The sequence below is a fragment of the Setaria italica genome, chromosome VII, assembly GCF_000263155.2.
Source record: "Setaria italica strain Yugu1 chromosome VII, Setaria_italica_v2.0, whole genome shotgun sequence".
NCBI lineage: Eukaryota > Viridiplantae > Streptophyta > Magnoliopsida > Poales > Poaceae > Setaria > Setaria italica.
Genome location: NC_028456.1, coordinates 12115722 through 12134471, shown reverse-complemented (window position 1 = coordinate 12134471; position 18750 = coordinate 12115722). Strand labels below are relative to the sequence as shown.

Below are 18750 nucleotides of genomic sequence, written 5' to 3'. Positions count from 1 at the left end.
AACTAAGGTGATAGGCACGCGTGGCTTGGGAGGTTTGAGTCTCTGGCTGTTTTCTTCTCTATCCTTTTTTAAATAATTCGAGAAACTTTACACTCTACTCCTTCAATTAAGGGGATGGACACGCTTGGGAGGTTGGCTGTAGTTCTCAGCCAGGTGAAGACTAGTAGCCGAGTACCGTCCCTATCACATCGATCTAAATCCGTATTCATCCTTACGCTTTTCAATTGCATGCCACGTTACCGACTAAGCAATCGCTTTTGACCCCTAAAGCTTCCTTTTGTTTTGGAAGACCCCCTAGCTAGTTTTGTAAGCTTCCTTACTAAAAAGAGGGTGGGTTGAGTAAGCCTGACGCATGCACTATCGTGTGCACATGCACTAATTTAGATAATCGTGCTGTGTGTCCTAAATTACTAATTGCAAGAATGTGGAGGTGGTTGAGTAAAATAACCAACGCCGGGTGATCCGGGCCACTGGTGGCGGTCAACGGCGACTCCGGCAGTTGAATACGACCCCAAATCTAGCGCCTGGAACCGGACGGCGTTGTTGGATTTGGACACTCGCCGAGTTCCCCTCCCGCACCGGCGCTGGCGGTGTCCGAGCTATTCCACGCCGCCGCGTCACCCACCAACACCCACGAGTTCCACGAGTCCACACTGGCGCGGCACCCGAGGTCCCGTCCGGCGGGCCAGGCACACGCGTGGCGTGGCGTCGGCGATGCTGTCGAAAATCCAACGACAGGTGGGGCGGAGCAACCGGGGCTGTCCACCTGTCAGTGACCCATACGCACAGCGAGGCATCGTGCGCCGGGATGCTCGTCGACAAAAATATTCACACACTATCCGTATTGGCACTGGCCGAGCACGACGGCCTTCGGTCCCCTCTACTTCACCCACCACAACAGGGGAAAAAATCCCCACGCCGCCGCCGCCGCCACCTCGCCGCGGCGCACCCGGATGTAGTAACTTGCCGCCACCACTACCAGCCACCCGCCAACCACTGCCACGATGGAGGCCTCACCCTCCTCCGCGCTCCCGTGGTGGCTCGCCGCCACTAGCGCCGCCTCCTGCTCCCCGCCGCGGGACTCCTCGGTCTCGTCCAGCCTCGCTTTCCTCTTCCTCTCCCCGTGCCCGCAGCGCGCGCTCGTGGCCGCCCTCGACCTCCTCTTCCTCCTCGCCGCGCTCGCCCTCGCCCTCCGCGCCCGCCTCTCCCGCAGTGGCGGCGTCGGCCCCGACCGCCGCGCGCGGGAGCCACTCCTCGACAAATCCGACGGCGCCGCGCCCCCTCCCGCGCGCCGCGGGAGGGGGAACTTCCGGCACGGGCTCGCGCTCGGGGTCTCCGCCGTGCAGGCGGCGGCAGCCGTCGTGCTGCTCGTCCTCGCGCTCCTGCGGCTCCGCGGGAGGACGGCGTGGCTCGCGGCCGAGTGCGCCTTCCTCGCCGCGCACGCCGTCGCGCACATCGCGGCCGCGGGGGTCGTCGCAGCGGAGAGGAAGCCTGGGGCGGCGGCGCTGGTGGTACACCCTCTGCACCTCCGGCTGTTCTGGCTCGGCACCGCGGCTTTCGCCGCGCTCTTCTCCGGGTGCGCGGCCGCGCGGTACGCCGCCGGGGACCCGCTCCTCCCCGACGACCCGCTCGCGTTCGCGTGGCTGGCGCTCTCGCTCCCGCTGCTGTATTTCTCGGTCACCGGCTCCACTGGCCTTGGTGCCGGTGGTGGCCATGCCGCCGAGGCAGAGGTGACGTACGCCACGGCGTCGTGGCTCTCGCTCGCCACGTTCGGATGGATCGGCCCGCTCATCAACAAGGGCTACAGGGCGACGCTCGCGCCCGACCAAGTCCCGCCAGTGGCGCCGGCTGACAGCGCCGAGGCGGCGTACGCGCTCTTCGCCTCCAACTGGCCCGCGCCGGCGCCAGGGGAGTCCAAGCCCAAGCGCCCGGTGCTTACCGCGCTGCTGCGCTCCTTCTGGCCGCAGTTCCTTCTCACCGCTGTGCTTGGCCTGGCGCACCTCTCCGTCCTCTACATCGGCCCGTCGCTCGTCGACAGGTTCGTCAAGTTCGTGCGCCGCGGCGGGGAGCCCATGGAGGGGCTGCAGCTGGTCGCCATCCTGCTTGTTGGCAAGGCGGCCGAGACGCTGGCGTCGCACCACTACGAGTTCCAGGGGCAGAAGCTGGGGATGCGCATCAACGCTGCGCTGCTCGCCGTCGTGTACCGCAAGTCGCTGAGACTGTCCACGGGCTCCCGCCGCGCTCACGGCGCCGGCGCCATCATAAACTACATGGAGGTGGACGCCCAAGAGGTGGCCAACGTCACGCACCAGCTCCACAATCTGTGGCTGATGCCGCTGCAGATAGCTGTGGCGCTCGCCCTGCTCTACACCCATCTCGGCCCTGCAGTGCTCACCGCGGTCGCCGCCATCACCGTGGTCACAGTGGCCGTGGCCTTTGCCAACAAGCTCAATATCGAATACCAGTTCATGTTCCTAGGCAAGCGCGATGAGCGCATGAAGGCCATCACCGAGCTGCTCAACTACATCCGCGTGATCAAGCTGCAGGCGTGGGAGGAGACGTTTGGGGACAAGATCCGCAAGCTCCGGGAGGAAGAGCTCGGGTGGCTGGCAAAGTCCATGTACTTCATGTGTGCCAACACCATCGTGATCTGGAGCGGTCCGCTTGCCATGACCGTGCTTGTGTTTGGTACTTGCGTGCTGACCAGCGTCGAGCTCGACGCTGGAAAGGTCTTTACAGCGACCGCGTTCTTCAAAACGCTCGATGCACCTATGCAGAGTTTCCCCGAGGCTATTGCTGCTGTGACGCAGGCAACCGTGTCCGTTGGCAGGCTTGACAGATACCTGCTTGATGCCGAGCTTGATGACTCGTCAGTGGAGCACGTGGAGGGCACTGGCATTGGTACAGGTGCTCTGGTCGTGGAGGTGCGTGACGGGATTTTTGCGTGGGACATGAGGGGAAATAAGCAGAGTAAAGAAGGTGAGGACGGTGATGAAGGTGGTGAAGGCGAGGATCAGAAAGATGTGGAGGAAATACCAGTGTTGGAGACTGTGCTGAAGGGGATCAATATGGAGGTAAGGAGGGGCGAGCTTGTGGCAGTGGTTGGGACAGTAGGGTCCGGCAAGTCATCGCTGCTTTCTTGCATAATGGGGGAGATGGAGAAGATCTCTGGCACGGTGAGTTTGATATTTCTGATTCAAAGAAAACACTGTTAGTAGCAATACCTTGCAATTTCTTCATTGGTTTGTGCAACATTCTCTGAAAGTCGTCACCAGCAAACGCCAAACAGAACTGTCAAAATTAGTGCTAGGTGGGTTTAAGTCAAGTCTAAGGCCACTTCAGGAGTCCATGATTGGTGGTCAGCATGCAGAATCATCATTCTCCCTACACAAATTTATATTCCACACAATATGTGTTCAGCTCATGTCTCAGTAAGTATGGAACCACAAGTGCAATACCAGTGGTAATTTGCATGGCTAGAGAAGCCTGTTTAATTAGACTAATTAGTCATTTGCTTTGCCGCTTGTTTTGGTTGGAATGGATGCAAATCATGCAAGTGAATTCTCAATGCCACCCATAAGGTACCCTGCTTTGGCATGCCAGTTTGGAGTCCATACAACGACCACCATGTGTGTGATGAAATGCCCCTCTCAACCTGACATGGTCTATATTATCTTATATCTGCTTCATGTTTGACTGAATGCTTAGACATTGGTTTACTCTCACAATCTACATGCTTGGTAGTGTAAAGGTTTAAATTTTAACTGTGTTATAAAAAAATTTATATCTGGGACTAGAATGCTATTACTGTCTTAAAGCTTCCTTATTGATCAAGTGAACATTGTGTGCCTGATAGTAAGCATGCTGCTTTCATCTTTATGGCACACTCAATGACATGTTTGTTAGCCATACAAATTCATTAGCAAGCATTAGGAAATCTATACAGTATCATTTGAAGAAGGTTTAACATTTCTCAGATAATGACATATCCTATACCTACACTATTTTTGTTTCTATACTCTTGTGCCTGTTTGCTTAGTCCCTTGCATTTTTTATAGGTTAGGGTATGTGGGAGCACTGCATATGTTGCACAGACTGCTTGGATCCAAAATGGTACCATTCAAGAGAATATCTTATTTGGACAACTGATGTATGCTGAAAGATATACAGAGGTTATACGGTCTTGCTGCCTGGAAAAAGATTTGGAAATGATGGAATTTGGGGACCAGACTGAAATAGGGGAACGGGGAATCAATCTCAGTGGTGGGCAGAAACAACGTATTCAGCTCGCCAGAGCAGTTTATCAAAATTGTGATATATATCTTCTTGATGATGTCTTCAGTGCTGTTGATGCACATACTGGTTCAAATATCTTTAAGGTATACCATTTTTGCCGTTTTAATTATTTTCAAGCTCGCATGCCCTTACAGCATCTTTTCTGAAATTAAGTTACTACAAGCTTGGTAAGTTGTTGATGGATAAAGAAAGGTTGTAGTTTGCAACAGGCTTAGGTGAAATACAACCTGTACAGAAATGTTGTACTCCCTCCGTTCCAAATTGTAGGTCATTTCAGCTTTTTTAAGTTCATAGATATTATTATGCATCTAGATATAGTGTATGTCTAGGTGCATAATAATATCTATGAACCTAGAAAAGTCAAAACGACCTACAATTTGGAACAGAGGGAGTATAAAACTAGAAATGGTATTATCCTATCGAAGCTTTCCTCATACTTATTTTGTGATACAAAAACCAGTTTTTGCATTAAATTAATCATAGATATTTTAGTAAATAGTAACTATGCATTAGATAGAAGTTACTGTCCTTATTAAATAAGTTTCCCCTCTATTCCTAGTAAACGGAAAGTGACAGGAAATGAACCCAAGTATATGACTTGTCCATCTAATCATTTTTCAGCAGGTTTAGCTTCATAAGATCATCATTTTTAGAGTCAAGAAGTGATTTTCAGCAGGTTTAGCTTCCAAAACTTTGATATGAATATAGATGATTTTTCAGTCAGCATTCTTTCTCCCCTGCCTGAGTCACACATAAAAAAAAAATTCATATTAAAGATTTTTATATTTTGGAGGAATTAAATAATAATAAAGGTATGGTTTTATGTTGCTCCAAATGGAAACAACGATTTTTTAAGTAGCTGTTAATGGAATTTTGAAGGATGAATGCTACTTGATGATAGATAATAACCAATGATGGACAAACCGAAACCATACTTCTTATTTTTATCTTTATTTTTTGCAACTGTGTATTGTTTAACCAATTACGCACACTATTACAACAGCAACCTTTGTTTGACAGGAGTGTCTAAGGGGCACACTTAAAGGAAAGACCATCATACTTGTTACACACCAAGTGGATTTCTTGCATAATGTGGACAACATCTTTGTAAGTTGGATGCTACACTATTGTAGTAATTTGTCAGGAGATATGCTTTTCTTTTGGAAAACCTTTTTGTGTAGTAAGCTTTACCAACAACTGGCTGTGATCTGCAGTATTGGCTTCGTAGTGACCATTAGGCACTATCTCAGATATCTGCTGATACAATTACTTACCAGCATGTTCTTATAGTATCTAGCAAGAAAAAAATCTTTCTTTTTTCTTGAAAGTTAGCAAGCAAAATTGAACTATTATTTGATTGAGTCAATAAAACTATAGCATATCTTTGCTCTTTAATAAACCTGAAACTGTAGGTCTAAAGATTAAAGATCCATCAGAGGAATTGTCACACATAATCATTTGTTTATGTGTGATAGAGACTTTTGGATCGGTCATTCTTTTCTTGAAATGGCATAATGCTAGGGTTTTATAATATGCCCTTGACTTATTCTTCTATCCTTTTGCCCATGTGGAAATATGCAGGTCATTAGAGATGGTATGATTGCACAGTCAGGAAAGTATGATGAACTACTAGAAGCAGGCTCAGATTTTGCGGCTCTTGTTTCAGCTCATGACAGTTCAATGGAGCTAGTGGAGCAAAGTCGTCAAGTGCAGGATTCTGAACGTTCTCAGCCAGTTGCAGTAGCTAGAATCCCTTCTCTACGCTCCAGATCCATTGGAAAAGGTGAGAAGATGGTCGTTGCACCAGAAATACAAGCCGCCACTTCTAAGATTATACAAGAAGAGGAAAGGGAGAGCGGTCAAGTAAGTTGGCAAGTGTACAAACTATACATGACAGAGGCTTGGGGCTGGTGGGGAGTTGTGGGAATGGTTGCATTCGCAGTTGTTTGGCAGGGTTCTGATATGGCTAGTGACTATTGGCTATCGTACGAAACATCAGGCAGCATTCCATTTAACCCATCCTTGTTCATTGGAGTGTATGTGGCCATAGCAGTTTTTTCGATTGTCCTTCAAGTAATCAAGACTCTTCTTGAGACGATTTTGGGACTTCAAACAGCTCAGATATTTTTTAAGAAGATGTTCGACAGCATTCTGCATGCCCCTATGTCATTTTTTGATACAACTCCTTCAGGAAGGATTCTCAGTCGGGTAAATCTCATCTTTTGGTTTCTTTTGCAATTTGGCTGAAAGCCCCAAACTTCATTAATACTTATGAAACAATTATAAATTCCTCAGGAAACCTTAATTCCCCTCTGATGTAAACAGAACTAAACCTCACTAGCATAGTTTAAATAGTACAGTCTTGTAAACTGTATTGTGTACTGATTGTACTCTTGGCATCTATGGAATAAGTTTTAATTTCAGGCCTAGAAAGAGTGATACTACAATTCTTTTATCATCTACTGATATGGTATATCCACTTTGTCTTTTCAGGCATCGTCTGACCAAACAGCCATTGATGTTGTGCTGGCATTTTTCATTGGTCTGACAATTTCAATGTACATTTCAGTATTGAGCACCATAATTGTTACTTGTCAGGTCGCCTGGCCATCAGTTATAGCAGTAATTCCTCTTCTACTATTGAACATTTGGTACAGGGTATGCAACTGCCAAAATTCATCTTCTGCACCACACTGAGTTCTGCTCATAGAAAATTATAATACTTAATGCAAATTGCAAATTCTCCATTTCTGCAGAATCGCTATCTTGCAACCTCTCGGGAGTTAACTCGACTTGAAGGAGTAACAAAGGCACCAGTTATTGATCACTTCTCGGAGACTGTTCTTGGTGCCACAACCATAAGATGTTTTAAAAAGGACAAAGAATTTTTCCAGGAGAATTTAGACAAAATTAATTCAAGTTTGCGCATGTACTTCCACAACTATGCAGCAAATGAATGGCTTGGGTTCCGACTGGAGCTGATTGGAACTCTTGTATTATCAATAACTGCATTTCTAATGATTAGCCTGCCCAGTAATTTTATCAAAAAAGGTATAAATCGATATATTTAAGATTCAGTATTTTTTTCCTAGCATAAAGAAACAGCCATTCAATCTTATACAATTCGGCATTGGTTTCCGCATCATATGTTTAGCAGCTTGCCCCTTCATTCTTAGAAGTAAAAGTTCAAATAGTACTGTCTGTATTTTGAATTTAAAATGATAAGTCATGTTCTTTTGCACTTTTAGTCTAGCTGGATGTTACTAAACGTTTGAAGCTTTATGCATTATGTTTTGTGTCATTTGATCTTTTCTCTGCGAGTAATCAACTAATTGTAATTTTTTTTATAAGCTGGTAACAGTCTCTGTAGACTTATGATGATGACATTTCCATGCGCTCTGATGCCTATGTTTTTGCAGAATTTGTTGGAATGTCTCTTTCGTATGGTCTATCCCTCAATTCTCTGGTGTACTTTGCAATATCTATTAGCTGCACGTTGGAAAATGATATGGTTGCTGTGGAGAGGGTAAATCAGTTCAGCAATCTTCCTTCTGAGGCAGCATGGAAAGTAGAAGATCGTCTTCCTTCTCCGAATTGGCCCACTCATGGAGATATTGATATTAAGAATCTAAAGGTTAGTGGTTCTTATTTACCCTTATTTTACAGATTTTTCCCTGTTAGTCCTTTCTGTAATTCAAAATAAAAACTAATATTATCCTTTTGTTTTTTTGACGGTACAGAACTCTATGTTCCACATAAGTTGAAGCAATTTCCTATCTATCTCACACTTAATAAATTGGAGAATACATTGAAACACTTCATTTGCAGATAAGGATCAATTACAAAATTGAAGACACCATTCTTGTTATTTCAGGTTAGGTACCGACCCAATACCCCTTTGATTCTGAAAGGAATTAATATAAGGATCAGTGGTGGAGAAAAGATAGGAGTTGTAGGAAGGACTGGTAGTGGCAAGTCAACTTTGGTCCAAGCATTGTTCAGGCTCGTCGAGCCAGCAGAGGGGAAAATTATCATTGATGGGATAGACATATGCACATTGGGTCTCCATGATCTGCGATCTCGCTTCGGCATCATTCCCCAGGAGCCGGTTCTGTTCGAAGGAACAATTCGAAGCAACATTGATCCAATTGGGCAGTATTCAGATGCAGAGATATGGCAGGTATGGTGTCTCTAACCTGTCGTTTATTTTAGCCTTCATTCCTTCAGGATAAGCTAGTTGTCTTAATTAACCATTGACACTAAGGCACATAACTTCAGGCTCTGGAGCGCTGCCAGCTGAAAGATGTTGTAGTTTCAAAACCGGAAAAACTTGATGCTCCAGGTATGCTATTTTTATGCTTCTCTGTATATCTGTTTGCATAGCTGCCTAGGTTGCATCTCACACTCGTTTCTTTTGTTTTGCTTCTTCATAGTGGCTGATAGTGGAGAGAACTGGAGTGTAGGCCAAAGACAGCTCCTTTGTCTTGGTCGTGTCATATTGAAGCAGACTCGAATCTTATTTATGGATGAGGCAACTGCTTCAGTCGATTCACAAACTGATGCTACAATTCAGAAGATCACACGACAAGAGTTCTCATCATGTACAATAATTAGCATTGCGCACAGAATACCAACAGTCATGGACTGTGATAGGGTTTTGGTGCTGGATGCAGGTAGGTCTCTTCCGTCTTGCTGCTTATTGATTGAAAGCATGTGTTGTTTCAAGAGCTCTTTGTTGCGTATTGTTTCTGATATCTGGTAATATGAATGTGAGCGTTTTTCTTCTTCCAGAATTTTGTTCTAATAAATAACACTATTTTATTTTCAGGTCTGGTAAAAGAATTCGATGCACCATCTAGGTTGCTTGAACAGCCCTCCCTCTTCAGTGCAATGGTTGAGGAGTATGCGAATCGCTCGGCAAACCTATAACTCTACCCATGTCATCTGCTGCGGAGTTTAAGAAATAAAGAGTCATTTTGATAGATATATGTCATCTGTCGCAAAGGAAAAGGCAGGACGACCTAAGGAGGAGGATGGCACGGCACGCTGATCGGCATAGTTAGTTTGGTTCAGGTTCAGTTGTTGTTGAGATTTGCTTTGTTAGGCTCGGTTTTATTAGCGATGAGTTGTTAGCTTGAGCATGGGACAATTGTAATCAGCCTTGTATAGTGTATATGTGAAGGCTGTGTACTTGGAACACCAAGTCCCAAGATCTTGCTCACGGAAAGAGACTGGAATAAGTTGAGGCTTACCATTTCAGAGACACACGGAGAGCACATTTTGTTTAAATGGCAGTGTTACTTTGAGTCACTGTTTGCCTAAACAGCCCTTTAGCATATTTGCTAGCCGTGTTTTAATTAGCCATTTTATTCTGTTTAATGGCTGTTGAATCCATTTAAATGGTTTGTTTAGCCTAAAATAATTAACTAAATACGGAGTAGTAGGTGACCATATGTTTAACGTTTAGGATAATATTGCTATGAATTGAGCTAATTCATGTTTGTACACAAAAGATTGACATATGTGGAGCAAATGTGCTAACGTGCAACATCGGTGCAATAGTTTAAAATGGTGATACAGCACCACAGGTCAATCAGGGCGCGTGATTAGATGTCTCTTCAGCGCGACAGATCTTAATTTGTCGCCTAGAGCGTACGCACCGGGCCTGCTAGATACTGGGCCAGCCACATATTTTGCTACTGTTGTTCCGTGTTGTCAAATGAGGAGTGAAGAATAAAATTGATCACGACATTCACACCCATGCAAATTCGAAACTAAAAAACCAAATTTTTAAACAAGCATCCAAGTTAAATTTCAATTGCACCATTATGTTTCATATATTATGAGAAGATCGTGAAAATAAACTATACTTGACTAAGACTATACTTGACTATGTTTATAGGATTTTCTTTAATAATATTTTTATCAAGTCGGAATATTTTAACTACTACAAATAAATACTTGAACACAATTCATTGTTTTATATGAGCAAACGAGTAGACATAACACACAAGTAATATTAAATACGAACAAAAGATTGAGCATCACAAACATTTTATTGTACAAGATAAATAGTTGAAATTGAACATTAACAAATTATTGAATGCAAGAACAAATATAATACAACGAAAAAAATAAAAACATTGAACGTCAAGACAAATGATTTTTACAGTACAAACAAAAAAATATGAATATTAAGAACAAGTTATTGTATTGCACGAACAAACAAACGATAGTACATTATGAATAAAATATTAAACACCTCAAATATATAATTTAATATCACAAATAAATTATTTTTATAGGTTAATAAATATGTACGCATGGCAAACAAATGAGTATACAAAGAAAACAAAAGGAAGAAGAAAATAAAAGGAGAAATAAAAAAGAAAATAAAAATTATTAGTATTATACAAAATAAAAGGAAAAGATGGAAATGACCCAAAAATGAAAATATAATATAATAAAAATTAAATTTTACAATTACCAAAAATAAAATAAAATAAAATTGAAAGATAATAAAAATATGATTACCTCAAATAAAATAAAAAAGATAGAAAAAGGAAAATAATGAAGAAAATAATAGAGAAAGAAATAGAAAAAATATAAAATAAAATTATATGCAAAGGAGTAGAAAAGGTAAAAGAAAAAGGAAAAAATTAAACACGGAAAAAAAATAGAACATGGATAGTACATGATCCAAACTTAGGCCACTCCCGCTGCTCTAACTAGGGCTAGCTCTACCTTCCCGGGTGATAGATTATACGTTGTACCCTTGAGCATCAACTGACGTCAAGGAAGAAAGAAATACATCGCGTCCAACGTAGAAAAGTTCACTCAAGACTTGCAATAGTCCTGTCCAAATGATTAGTGTAGTCATCTAAAATAAAACTTGCGGTACGTAGTTATTCAAATGTCATTTATGTTCTATTGCTTATTACTATGTATATTATATTGAAAATATTATGTCACTACTACATAACACAATGACCTCCACCTACCCAGTCCCGCCGGAACAAATAGAGCTAGTACGAATAGATCATCTCTTATCATTTCTACCAGCTGTAAATATAAGACTTTAGTGAAGTCATGAACATGCAAGGATGCTACTTATCCTCATCGGTTTCTAGTTATAACTGACAGGACTCTAATGCTACCCAGCCCCAATGGCTTCTAATTTGAACTGACAGGATAGCATCCGCGTCCGTTGCGAAGCAGAACTGTTTTTTTTATTTAAGACGTGTATTAGAGTGCTAGTATAAGTATATATATACACGTGTATACACGCTCCATCATCCCTACATAGAAGTCTATTTTACTAGGGGTGGATTGGACAATTTTATCAGGTTAGATTGAACAATTTTAAGTAACTTAATGATAAACAAGCTAAGATTTTATATGAGTTATAAACGGACAAATTAAAGAAAGCTCTATGTGAGATACCTGTTATTATTCTGCCCTGTTTTTTGTTTAATCCAACTTGATCTTGACCTAATCCTTAATTTTTTGTGATTCCCATCATCGACGGGTGGGTCCAGTATCCACTCCGTTTACGAACGTCCGTTTCTTTTTCCACCTGCGAGCAAACCGTCCGTTTCTTTCTCCAATTATGGCTCCCTCTCTGCCCGTCCCTACTCCGACCAATCACGCCTAATAGTCACGCCGCCATTGAGTCCGACTCGACTAGCTCCTGGAAGGTTGGAACTCTCGTGTCATGGCTGGCCAGGACTCAAGGCAACAGAAACAATAGGAGGCCGCCCTCCGCCGCCCACCCACCTTGCCTTGCATGCACGCCGATTTATTATTGCTGCTCCCCTCCGTGTCCATCTGTTTCAGCCATGGGTCCATGACGCATTGATCCTCAACGTGGTGCAATGAGGGAAAACGAGTATGAGCCTGTTCGGCTGGACTTATAAGCCGGCTGAAAAGCTGAAACGGCTGATTTGTTGTGAAAGAAAAATACTGTTCGGTGGCTGATAAACTGGCTGATAAGCTGAAGCGAACATGCTGTACGAGAGCAGCTCGTGAGGCTGCAGGTTATGCTTGAGCTCGCCCTCAAGGCCCTTGCATGGACATGTTGCACTAGCAACCGACAAGAAGACCTGGAGATGAGTAATTGAGAGAGGGAATGTGAGAGAGATGCAGATGGAGGCAATGCTTGGCGTGGGTGCTCTGCAGCTACCATTTGCCTATTTGAATGATGTAGGAGCACGGAAAAAAAAATCAAGAGAGAGGTTGGGATGGTGCTTGGCACGATCGCCTCTTTGATGTGCTTCGTGTTTTGGCCTCTTAGATGTGCTTCGTTGTTTAGCCCAAAACAATTTAAACTGTGAAGTAAATTTGACTAATTATACAAATGAATAAGAAGAGAATTAAATAGCAATTAAACTAATCCAAAGAATAATTTTTTTTAGTTTAAGGATCTTTTCATAGATAAAAAATAGGAACCGAAGGATTTTCTATAGCAGTCGAACTTAATGTGCGAATAATTGAGAATTTGAGCGATGTCAAAAGAGATGGTCCATATTCTCCACGGTGAAGTGATGCCACCCATTAAAGCACTTACAAAACGCTCCTTGATGCAGCTCACGTGGGCGGTTGCTCGAGAGTGAGCAAATGTGGTGGCAGGACTATGACAATCAACAGTAGTAATTGTGCTTAGCTACTAGTTAAATATTATAAAAATAAGATAACTCGTGAATAGCAATGGGGCCGTTCGGTTGTGCTGGCTGTTGCTGTTAAGCAGCACAGCTGATCAGCCGGCCATGCAGCTGCTACAGCAGCGCATAAGCTAGGCAGTGGCGCATCAGCTAGGCAGCAGCGGCTGCAGGCAGCTACTTTTGTACCCAGCGATCAAGTCAAGTTTTGGAAACAAGGCCGGGAGCCAGAAACTCTGATCCTGTGAAGAACTGAACAAGTGACGCACCAATAAAATTTTTTCTTATATTTGTCTTTCAGTTTTTTCCCTTCAGTCCAAGTCCAATTTTGTATTTTGATCTTGAATACGAACACTGCCGTGAAGAACGTCGAAGCACATTATACAACCTCCGTGAAAGCACCACATTCTCATGATTAGCAAGTACATTCTCGCAAATAGAAAACAAGTGTATCAGAAAACAGAGTCATGCATAACAACACAACCACTATGTTTCATGTTCCCACTGCAGGATGATAATGATATATTGATAAAAGTGTCGAGTAACAAATTGCGAACTCTTGTAGGTCCCAATAACTTTCAACCTTCAAACCTTCAAAGAGGTTTCAACCACAACACTAGAAATGAGTTCAATAACCATATCATGTCTATTTACACACATGTATCTTTGCAAATTCACCGTCCACTTCCCTGTGTGTTGTTGGGCCTTCTGGGATGTCTGGTTGTGCTGCAGACCCACCCTCAACATTCTTGTGCTCCTGCTCAGCTGCTATTTTCTCCTTAGCCTTTGCACCAACATCGTTGGCTGCACTGGTCACCTTGCTGAAGGCACCAGTTACCCATGGTGCCCCGGTGAGGACATATCTGTTCTTCATGATGGCGGATCCAACAGTCGAGACGCTCTGTTCAGCAGCTGCCAGTGCTGACTTTGTCTTCTCAGAGACTTGGTACTTCTGATCCATTTCCTTCACTTTATCATTGACAGCTGAAGTACCAACATTGATCTTCTCACTTAGACCAATTCTCTTGTCGAAGGAAGATGCTCTAGCAGTAGCAGTTGATGTAAGCTGATGCTTCTCATCCAGAGCTTTTGCTTTGTCCAGTGCATCCCTACCAAGGATAAATCCTTTCGCCAGCATGGTCCCAGCAATGTCCTCGGCCTTTTGGAGGGCAGAAGGTTTTGTGTCTTTGGGCTGGGGGTGAAAAGCAATGTTATGAACCTGCACAACAGCTATATCATGCACGTGCAGTAAATAGTATGGCTCCAGTTATACCTCTAGATCAGCTAAAACATAAGCTGCTAGCTCATAATCAGTGGCAGGCGTGACAATGACAGCCATATCAACTATCGTGGCCCCCTGCAACAGCAATAAAAGTTCACATTAGAATATGCTACAATTTAAGTGGTATATATTTGTAAACTATTTTTTCATTGCCATCCCAAGACATCTTGGTTTTCAAGCTAGAGCTAGAGGTCACGGTACAAACATGTTGCAAAGTCAGTTGGAACTGGATTATATAAAAGGAAAAATTGAATGAGCAAACAAAGGTCACTTTAAACAATCATTGAAAGAGCAAGTACAAATATTTTTTGATTGGGGCTTCAGAATATAATTGCAACAAATTACAGTACAGAACCACATTGATAATATTCAGATGACTAACCTATTAAAATAATATCACAAATGCATACCATATTTCATGATAATGTGACCAGTGAATCATTAATTCATCTAAAAGACACATTTTTTTCAGCTCCTTCAGAAAAAAGAAATACCGTAACAAGTATTGCCGTCTCAGCTCCTTGATTGTCTTTAAAAGTAATGTAGGCAACTTGAGACAGCTCATCGCCACTGCATAGCACTAAATGGTTAGTACAACTCATAGCACATCATGAAAATAGGCATCATGGACATGGTACTAACCTCTGCATTTCAACATGCACAATGTCACCAGAAAAAGAAAAGAATTCCATTATATCACGCTGTACTGCTTTCAGGGACACATTGCTAACCTTGACAGTACTAAACATGCTTGACTAAAAATAGTAAATGGCAGAACAGGAACATCTAGTCAGTGGACAGTGGTATTGTGTATGTAATATCTCCATAACAAACAAATGAATATTGGACCACAGCAAACACTTCTTCAGTATTTAGAACGAGGAAAGAAAATAAAATGTCGAAATCACTTAGACATTAGCACAGATACAAGTTTTCGCAGCACGGCGTGCTTCAGGGCAGCGGCAGATCTCGAGCTCGCTATTCACTACAGCAAGTGACAGTGACATTCCATACAGATGTGAAACAAGCTTGCTATAAACCACAGGGAGTTACCTTTGCTGCATTCTTGAGACACCCCTTAAAATGCACGGAGCAAATGTAATGAAAACTACATCCCCCCCCCCCACACACACAAAAAAAAAAGTAATTCCTAGAGCATAAGCAAGCAGACAAACAGAGAAATAGGCCCAAGATATTGACTAAATATATGATACAAGCATAACCAAACATATGCAGACAGTGATATTAACCAAATCACCAGAAGCGCTATCCATAACTCTCAAACACCTCATTTTAGTTTCCAGGACCTGGGCACCCTGATAACAGTCTAGTCTAGCACAAAATAAATGACATGCATATTGAACTCAAGAGTACACAGGGCATACAATTAGAACATTTCAGCCCTACAATAGTTGATCAGTGCTTTCTCAAGTCACAACAACAACAAATTAGAAAGAAATTGATAGGTTATATTCATAACAACAAATTAGCAAATGGAGAAAATATCTCCGTCATGTCAACCCATAAAGTCCCGCTGCAATCCAATCACGAACTTTACTAATATCATCGTTGGCAGTAGCAGCAAACCAATCTGATGCAGGATCATTTTCATCACTTGTCCTACTAAGATAGGTCCCATGAGCAAACATGTCAGCACCAACCATTCCCGGTTCGTTGTTGTCCAATGCAAAATTGTGTAGCGCAAAGCATGCAACAATAATCTTTGATTGCTTCTCCATATTATATAACGGTATACCTCTTAGAATCTGCCACTTATTCTTTAGCACTCCAAAAGATCGTTTCACAACATTCCGAAGGCACGAATGATGGTAGTTAAAAATTTCATTCAAATTCTCAGGACCTTTGGCATTAAACTCCGATAAATGGTACCTGCCCTTGCGATATGGCGCCATATAACCCTCACGCAGTGGGTAACCAGAATCCACCAAATAGTACTTTCCTACATATCAACATTGTTATACAAATAGCAATTTAGATTGGCACTCCCATATGTTGCATACTATAAAACTTACAAACAACATAAGATCACCTTGGGGTGGGTGAGGGAAATGCTCAGCTTGGTTTAAAGCCTCCCTCAAAACAGCAGTGTCATGCATAGCACCCTTCTTCCCCGTAGCGACAAATGTGAACCTCATGCCCATGTCACAAACAGCTAAGACATTCTGGCTGGTGAACCCCTTTCTATTGATAAAATCATCATGTGCGTGCTCAGGGACTGACACCGGAATGTGGGTTCCATCTATAGCTCCTATGCACCCATCAAAATATGGTGAGAATTGATGCAGCTTAGGATGCACATACCTGAACAGTGGATCCATTGGCCTAATAATAGTACGTGCAAAAGAGACCACGGCATCTAACACTTCACCGAACTTCCGACTCACGGTGTCCAGTGACCTACGAAATCTATCCGACATTTGTCTCTGGCATTGTCTTGTGCCACATGCCCATAGGAACATCCCTAATGCCTCAACTGAATCACATTGTCGTGTGGATTTTAGCCCATGGTTGGACACTAAGATTGAATGCAACAACTGGAATGCAGATGGATGGAGACGGAAATTTTTGTAGCACTTCTTACTGTCAGCAAGGTTAATAGCAACCCATTGACGCCCAGTCAACTCCTGCAAGTGCAACGGACCATCTTGCACGCCACATGCACTTGAGGTAGACGATGCATACGCAGCTAACACACCAATGGTTGCACCCATGTCCCACCATGTAGACCACTCATCGTTCAACCTTGCTGGTGAGGTGCTGGTGTTGCTCGAATTTTCGGAGCTTGACTTTCCTTTCATTTTCAGACCATAACAGTGATCAGTGGTCCCAGCTTCTGTAATCAGCGATCTAGAACAAATCTGATTCTTTGTTAAGCCTAGATATGCTAGTTTCAAGACAACATATAAAAAGCATGCCATGTTTTCTTATCTAAGAATCTCTGAAACAAAATAATAGCATATTCAGTACCCATCTTGTAACATGTTGTGCCCCTTTTCTTTTCTTTCAAAAATCCTAAGTACTTAAATATGGAAATATGATTTCATTGCATACCTTTACGATTGACCTTCACTTGTTGATAGCCACCTCATTCATCGTGAAGACCTTCAGGCTGTAAGGTTGTAAATAATAATTTCCAAAATGTTAAAAACAACAGTAGCAGCATCATACTCAAGTGGAACGACACAAATTTATATGGATTAGTAGCATGAATAATCAAGGTTTAACACAACATAATTCACATTACAAACATGATGGCACACCATGCCATAGTCACAGTACAAATACACACATTCCTAGGTAGATGCAAATACATTGTAATCATGGACCGGTATTACTTCCTCTTGACATTATCCCAAGTCCATCGGAGCCATGCAATCCGGTTCTCTGAAGCGGTAATGCTCCTATAAGATGCACGTCGGGCTGGTGATCTAAACAGCTCAGTAGCTATGAAGTACAACTCAGACCCATTCGGTACACCATCTTGTTCGACAAGGTGCAGCATTTCTGTAACCTCCTCTTCCTCACGGCTGATTAGATTTCTTTCAGTCATAGTCCTTTGAATCATGCTCTCAGATATACGCTCCACATAGTACTCCATGCTCTTAGTTCTCTTGGGTGATGGGCTATCAACAACATGCTCCTTTCCGGACCTCTGCGACACACGACCCACACTAGACCGTCCAACAGTGTCCTCCAACCAGTCAACATTTTCATCCGCCATTGGGTCAGGGGTGTCTTCACTTCCATAGCTTGGTGTTCTATCTCCAATTCCACCAACACACAACATTGGACCGCCTTCAGTGTCCGTTGTCCCGAAAAGAGTGGTTAACTCATCATAGAATGGAAACGCCTTGCCACGGAAATGTTTGTTTGCCTCGTTCTCCTAGAAGTCATAAATAGGAAATATGTAAGCATGAGGGCAATCCAAGGTCAAAGCCGAAGGTAAATGATAGAAAGCCATAATTATTAGGACGAAAAGTAGGTACCTCAATTCGGGCTGCCCACCATTCATCATCGCAATCAATGGTGCGGGTACTGTTGTTCCACCCGGTACCACTCTTGTCCTTTAGTTTCCTCCAATCCTTGTATTGCCTCTTAAAGGCATTAAATTTGTTCTGAAGCTGTTTGCAGGAATATTTCCTGCCCGTCTGTTGTTTGAAATTTGTATACAGGTTGTGCCAACCTACCTTGGTTAGGCCCCTTTTGTTGTAGTTGAGCTTGTTCTTCTCATCAATGCAAAGGTCTAGGAATATTTTTGTAGTGTTATCATCCCAGTTGGCACGACCTGCATCCATCTGTGTGCTACTTTGAATTATATGCCTTCCTAAGTAGAAGGTGCTACTTTGAATTATATGCCTTCCTAAGTACAAAGTTTGTATGCCACACACGCAGTAGCAATGACAACATGCAAGATACGAATCAACATTTATCACAAAGGGAACAAAAAAGATGGAACTGATGCTTGCCTCGTTGTGCTTACGTCTTGCAGGAGTT

The 18750-nt window shown here is 43.1% G+C and overlaps 4 protein-coding genes across 5 annotated transcripts; 1 reads left to right on the top strand and 3 right to left on the bottom strand.

The window, feature by feature from the left end:
• Window positions 1-848: 848 nt before the first annotated feature.
• On the top strand, window positions 849-9632 carry LOC101782887 (ABC transporter C family member 4). Of its 2 annotated transcripts, XM_004975135.2 has the most exons (11): window positions 854-3176; window positions 4059-4379; window positions 5317-5403; window positions 5878-6504; window positions 6790-6954; window positions 7053-7347; window positions 7716-7930; window positions 8171-8476; window positions 8575-8638; window positions 8730-8969; window positions 9125-9632. In XM_004975135.2, exons 1-11 carry the CDS (start codon window positions 1005-1007, stop codon window positions 9223-9225), a joined length of 4593 nt encoding a protein of 1530 aa, XP_004975192.1. In that variant the 5' UTR covers window positions 854-1004; the 3' UTR covers window positions 9226-9632. The 2 variants fall into 2 exon arrangements, with proteins under 2 accessions (XP_004975193.1, XP_004975192.1); XM_004975136.3 differs by lacking the exons at window positions 8575-8638; window positions 8730-8969; window positions 9125-9632 and having other exon boundaries at window positions 849-3176; window positions 8037-8177.
• A 3967-nt stretch (window positions 9633-13599) lies between these two features.
• On the bottom strand, window positions 13600-14433 carry LOC101768874 (binding partner of ACD11 1). Its single transcript, XM_022828483.1, has 2 exons — window positions 14227-14433; window positions 13600-14145 (listed from the first exon to the last, which is right to left on the bottom strand). Exons 1-2 carry the CDS (start codon window positions 14290-14292, stop codon window positions 13600-13602), a joined length of 612 nt encoding a protein of 203 aa, XP_022684218.1. The 5' UTR covers window positions 14293-14433.
• Window positions 14434-15746: 1313 nt separating this feature from the next.
• Window positions 15747-17373, bottom strand: LOC111257938 (putative nuclease HARBI1). Its single transcript, XM_022828482.1, has 4 exons — window positions 17308-17373; window positions 16838-17103; window positions 16286-16504; window positions 15747-16195 (listed from the first exon to the last, which is right to left on the bottom strand). Exons 2-4 carry the CDS (start codon window positions 17052-17054, stop codon window positions 15747-15749), a joined length of 885 nt encoding a protein of 294 aa, XP_022684217.1. The 5' UTR covers window positions 17055-17103; window positions 17308-17373.
• Window positions 17323-18715, bottom strand: LOC101768475 (L10-interacting MYB domain-containing protein). Its single transcript, XM_004977776.4, has 3 exons — window positions 18243-18715; window positions 17721-18139; window positions 17323-17365 (listed from the first exon to the last, which is right to left on the bottom strand). Exons 1-3 carry the CDS (start codon window positions 18549-18551, stop codon window positions 17323-17325), a joined length of 771 nt encoding a protein of 256 aa, XP_004977833.2. The 5' UTR covers window positions 18552-18715.
• Between the last annotated feature and the right edge of the window lie 35 nt (window positions 18716-18750).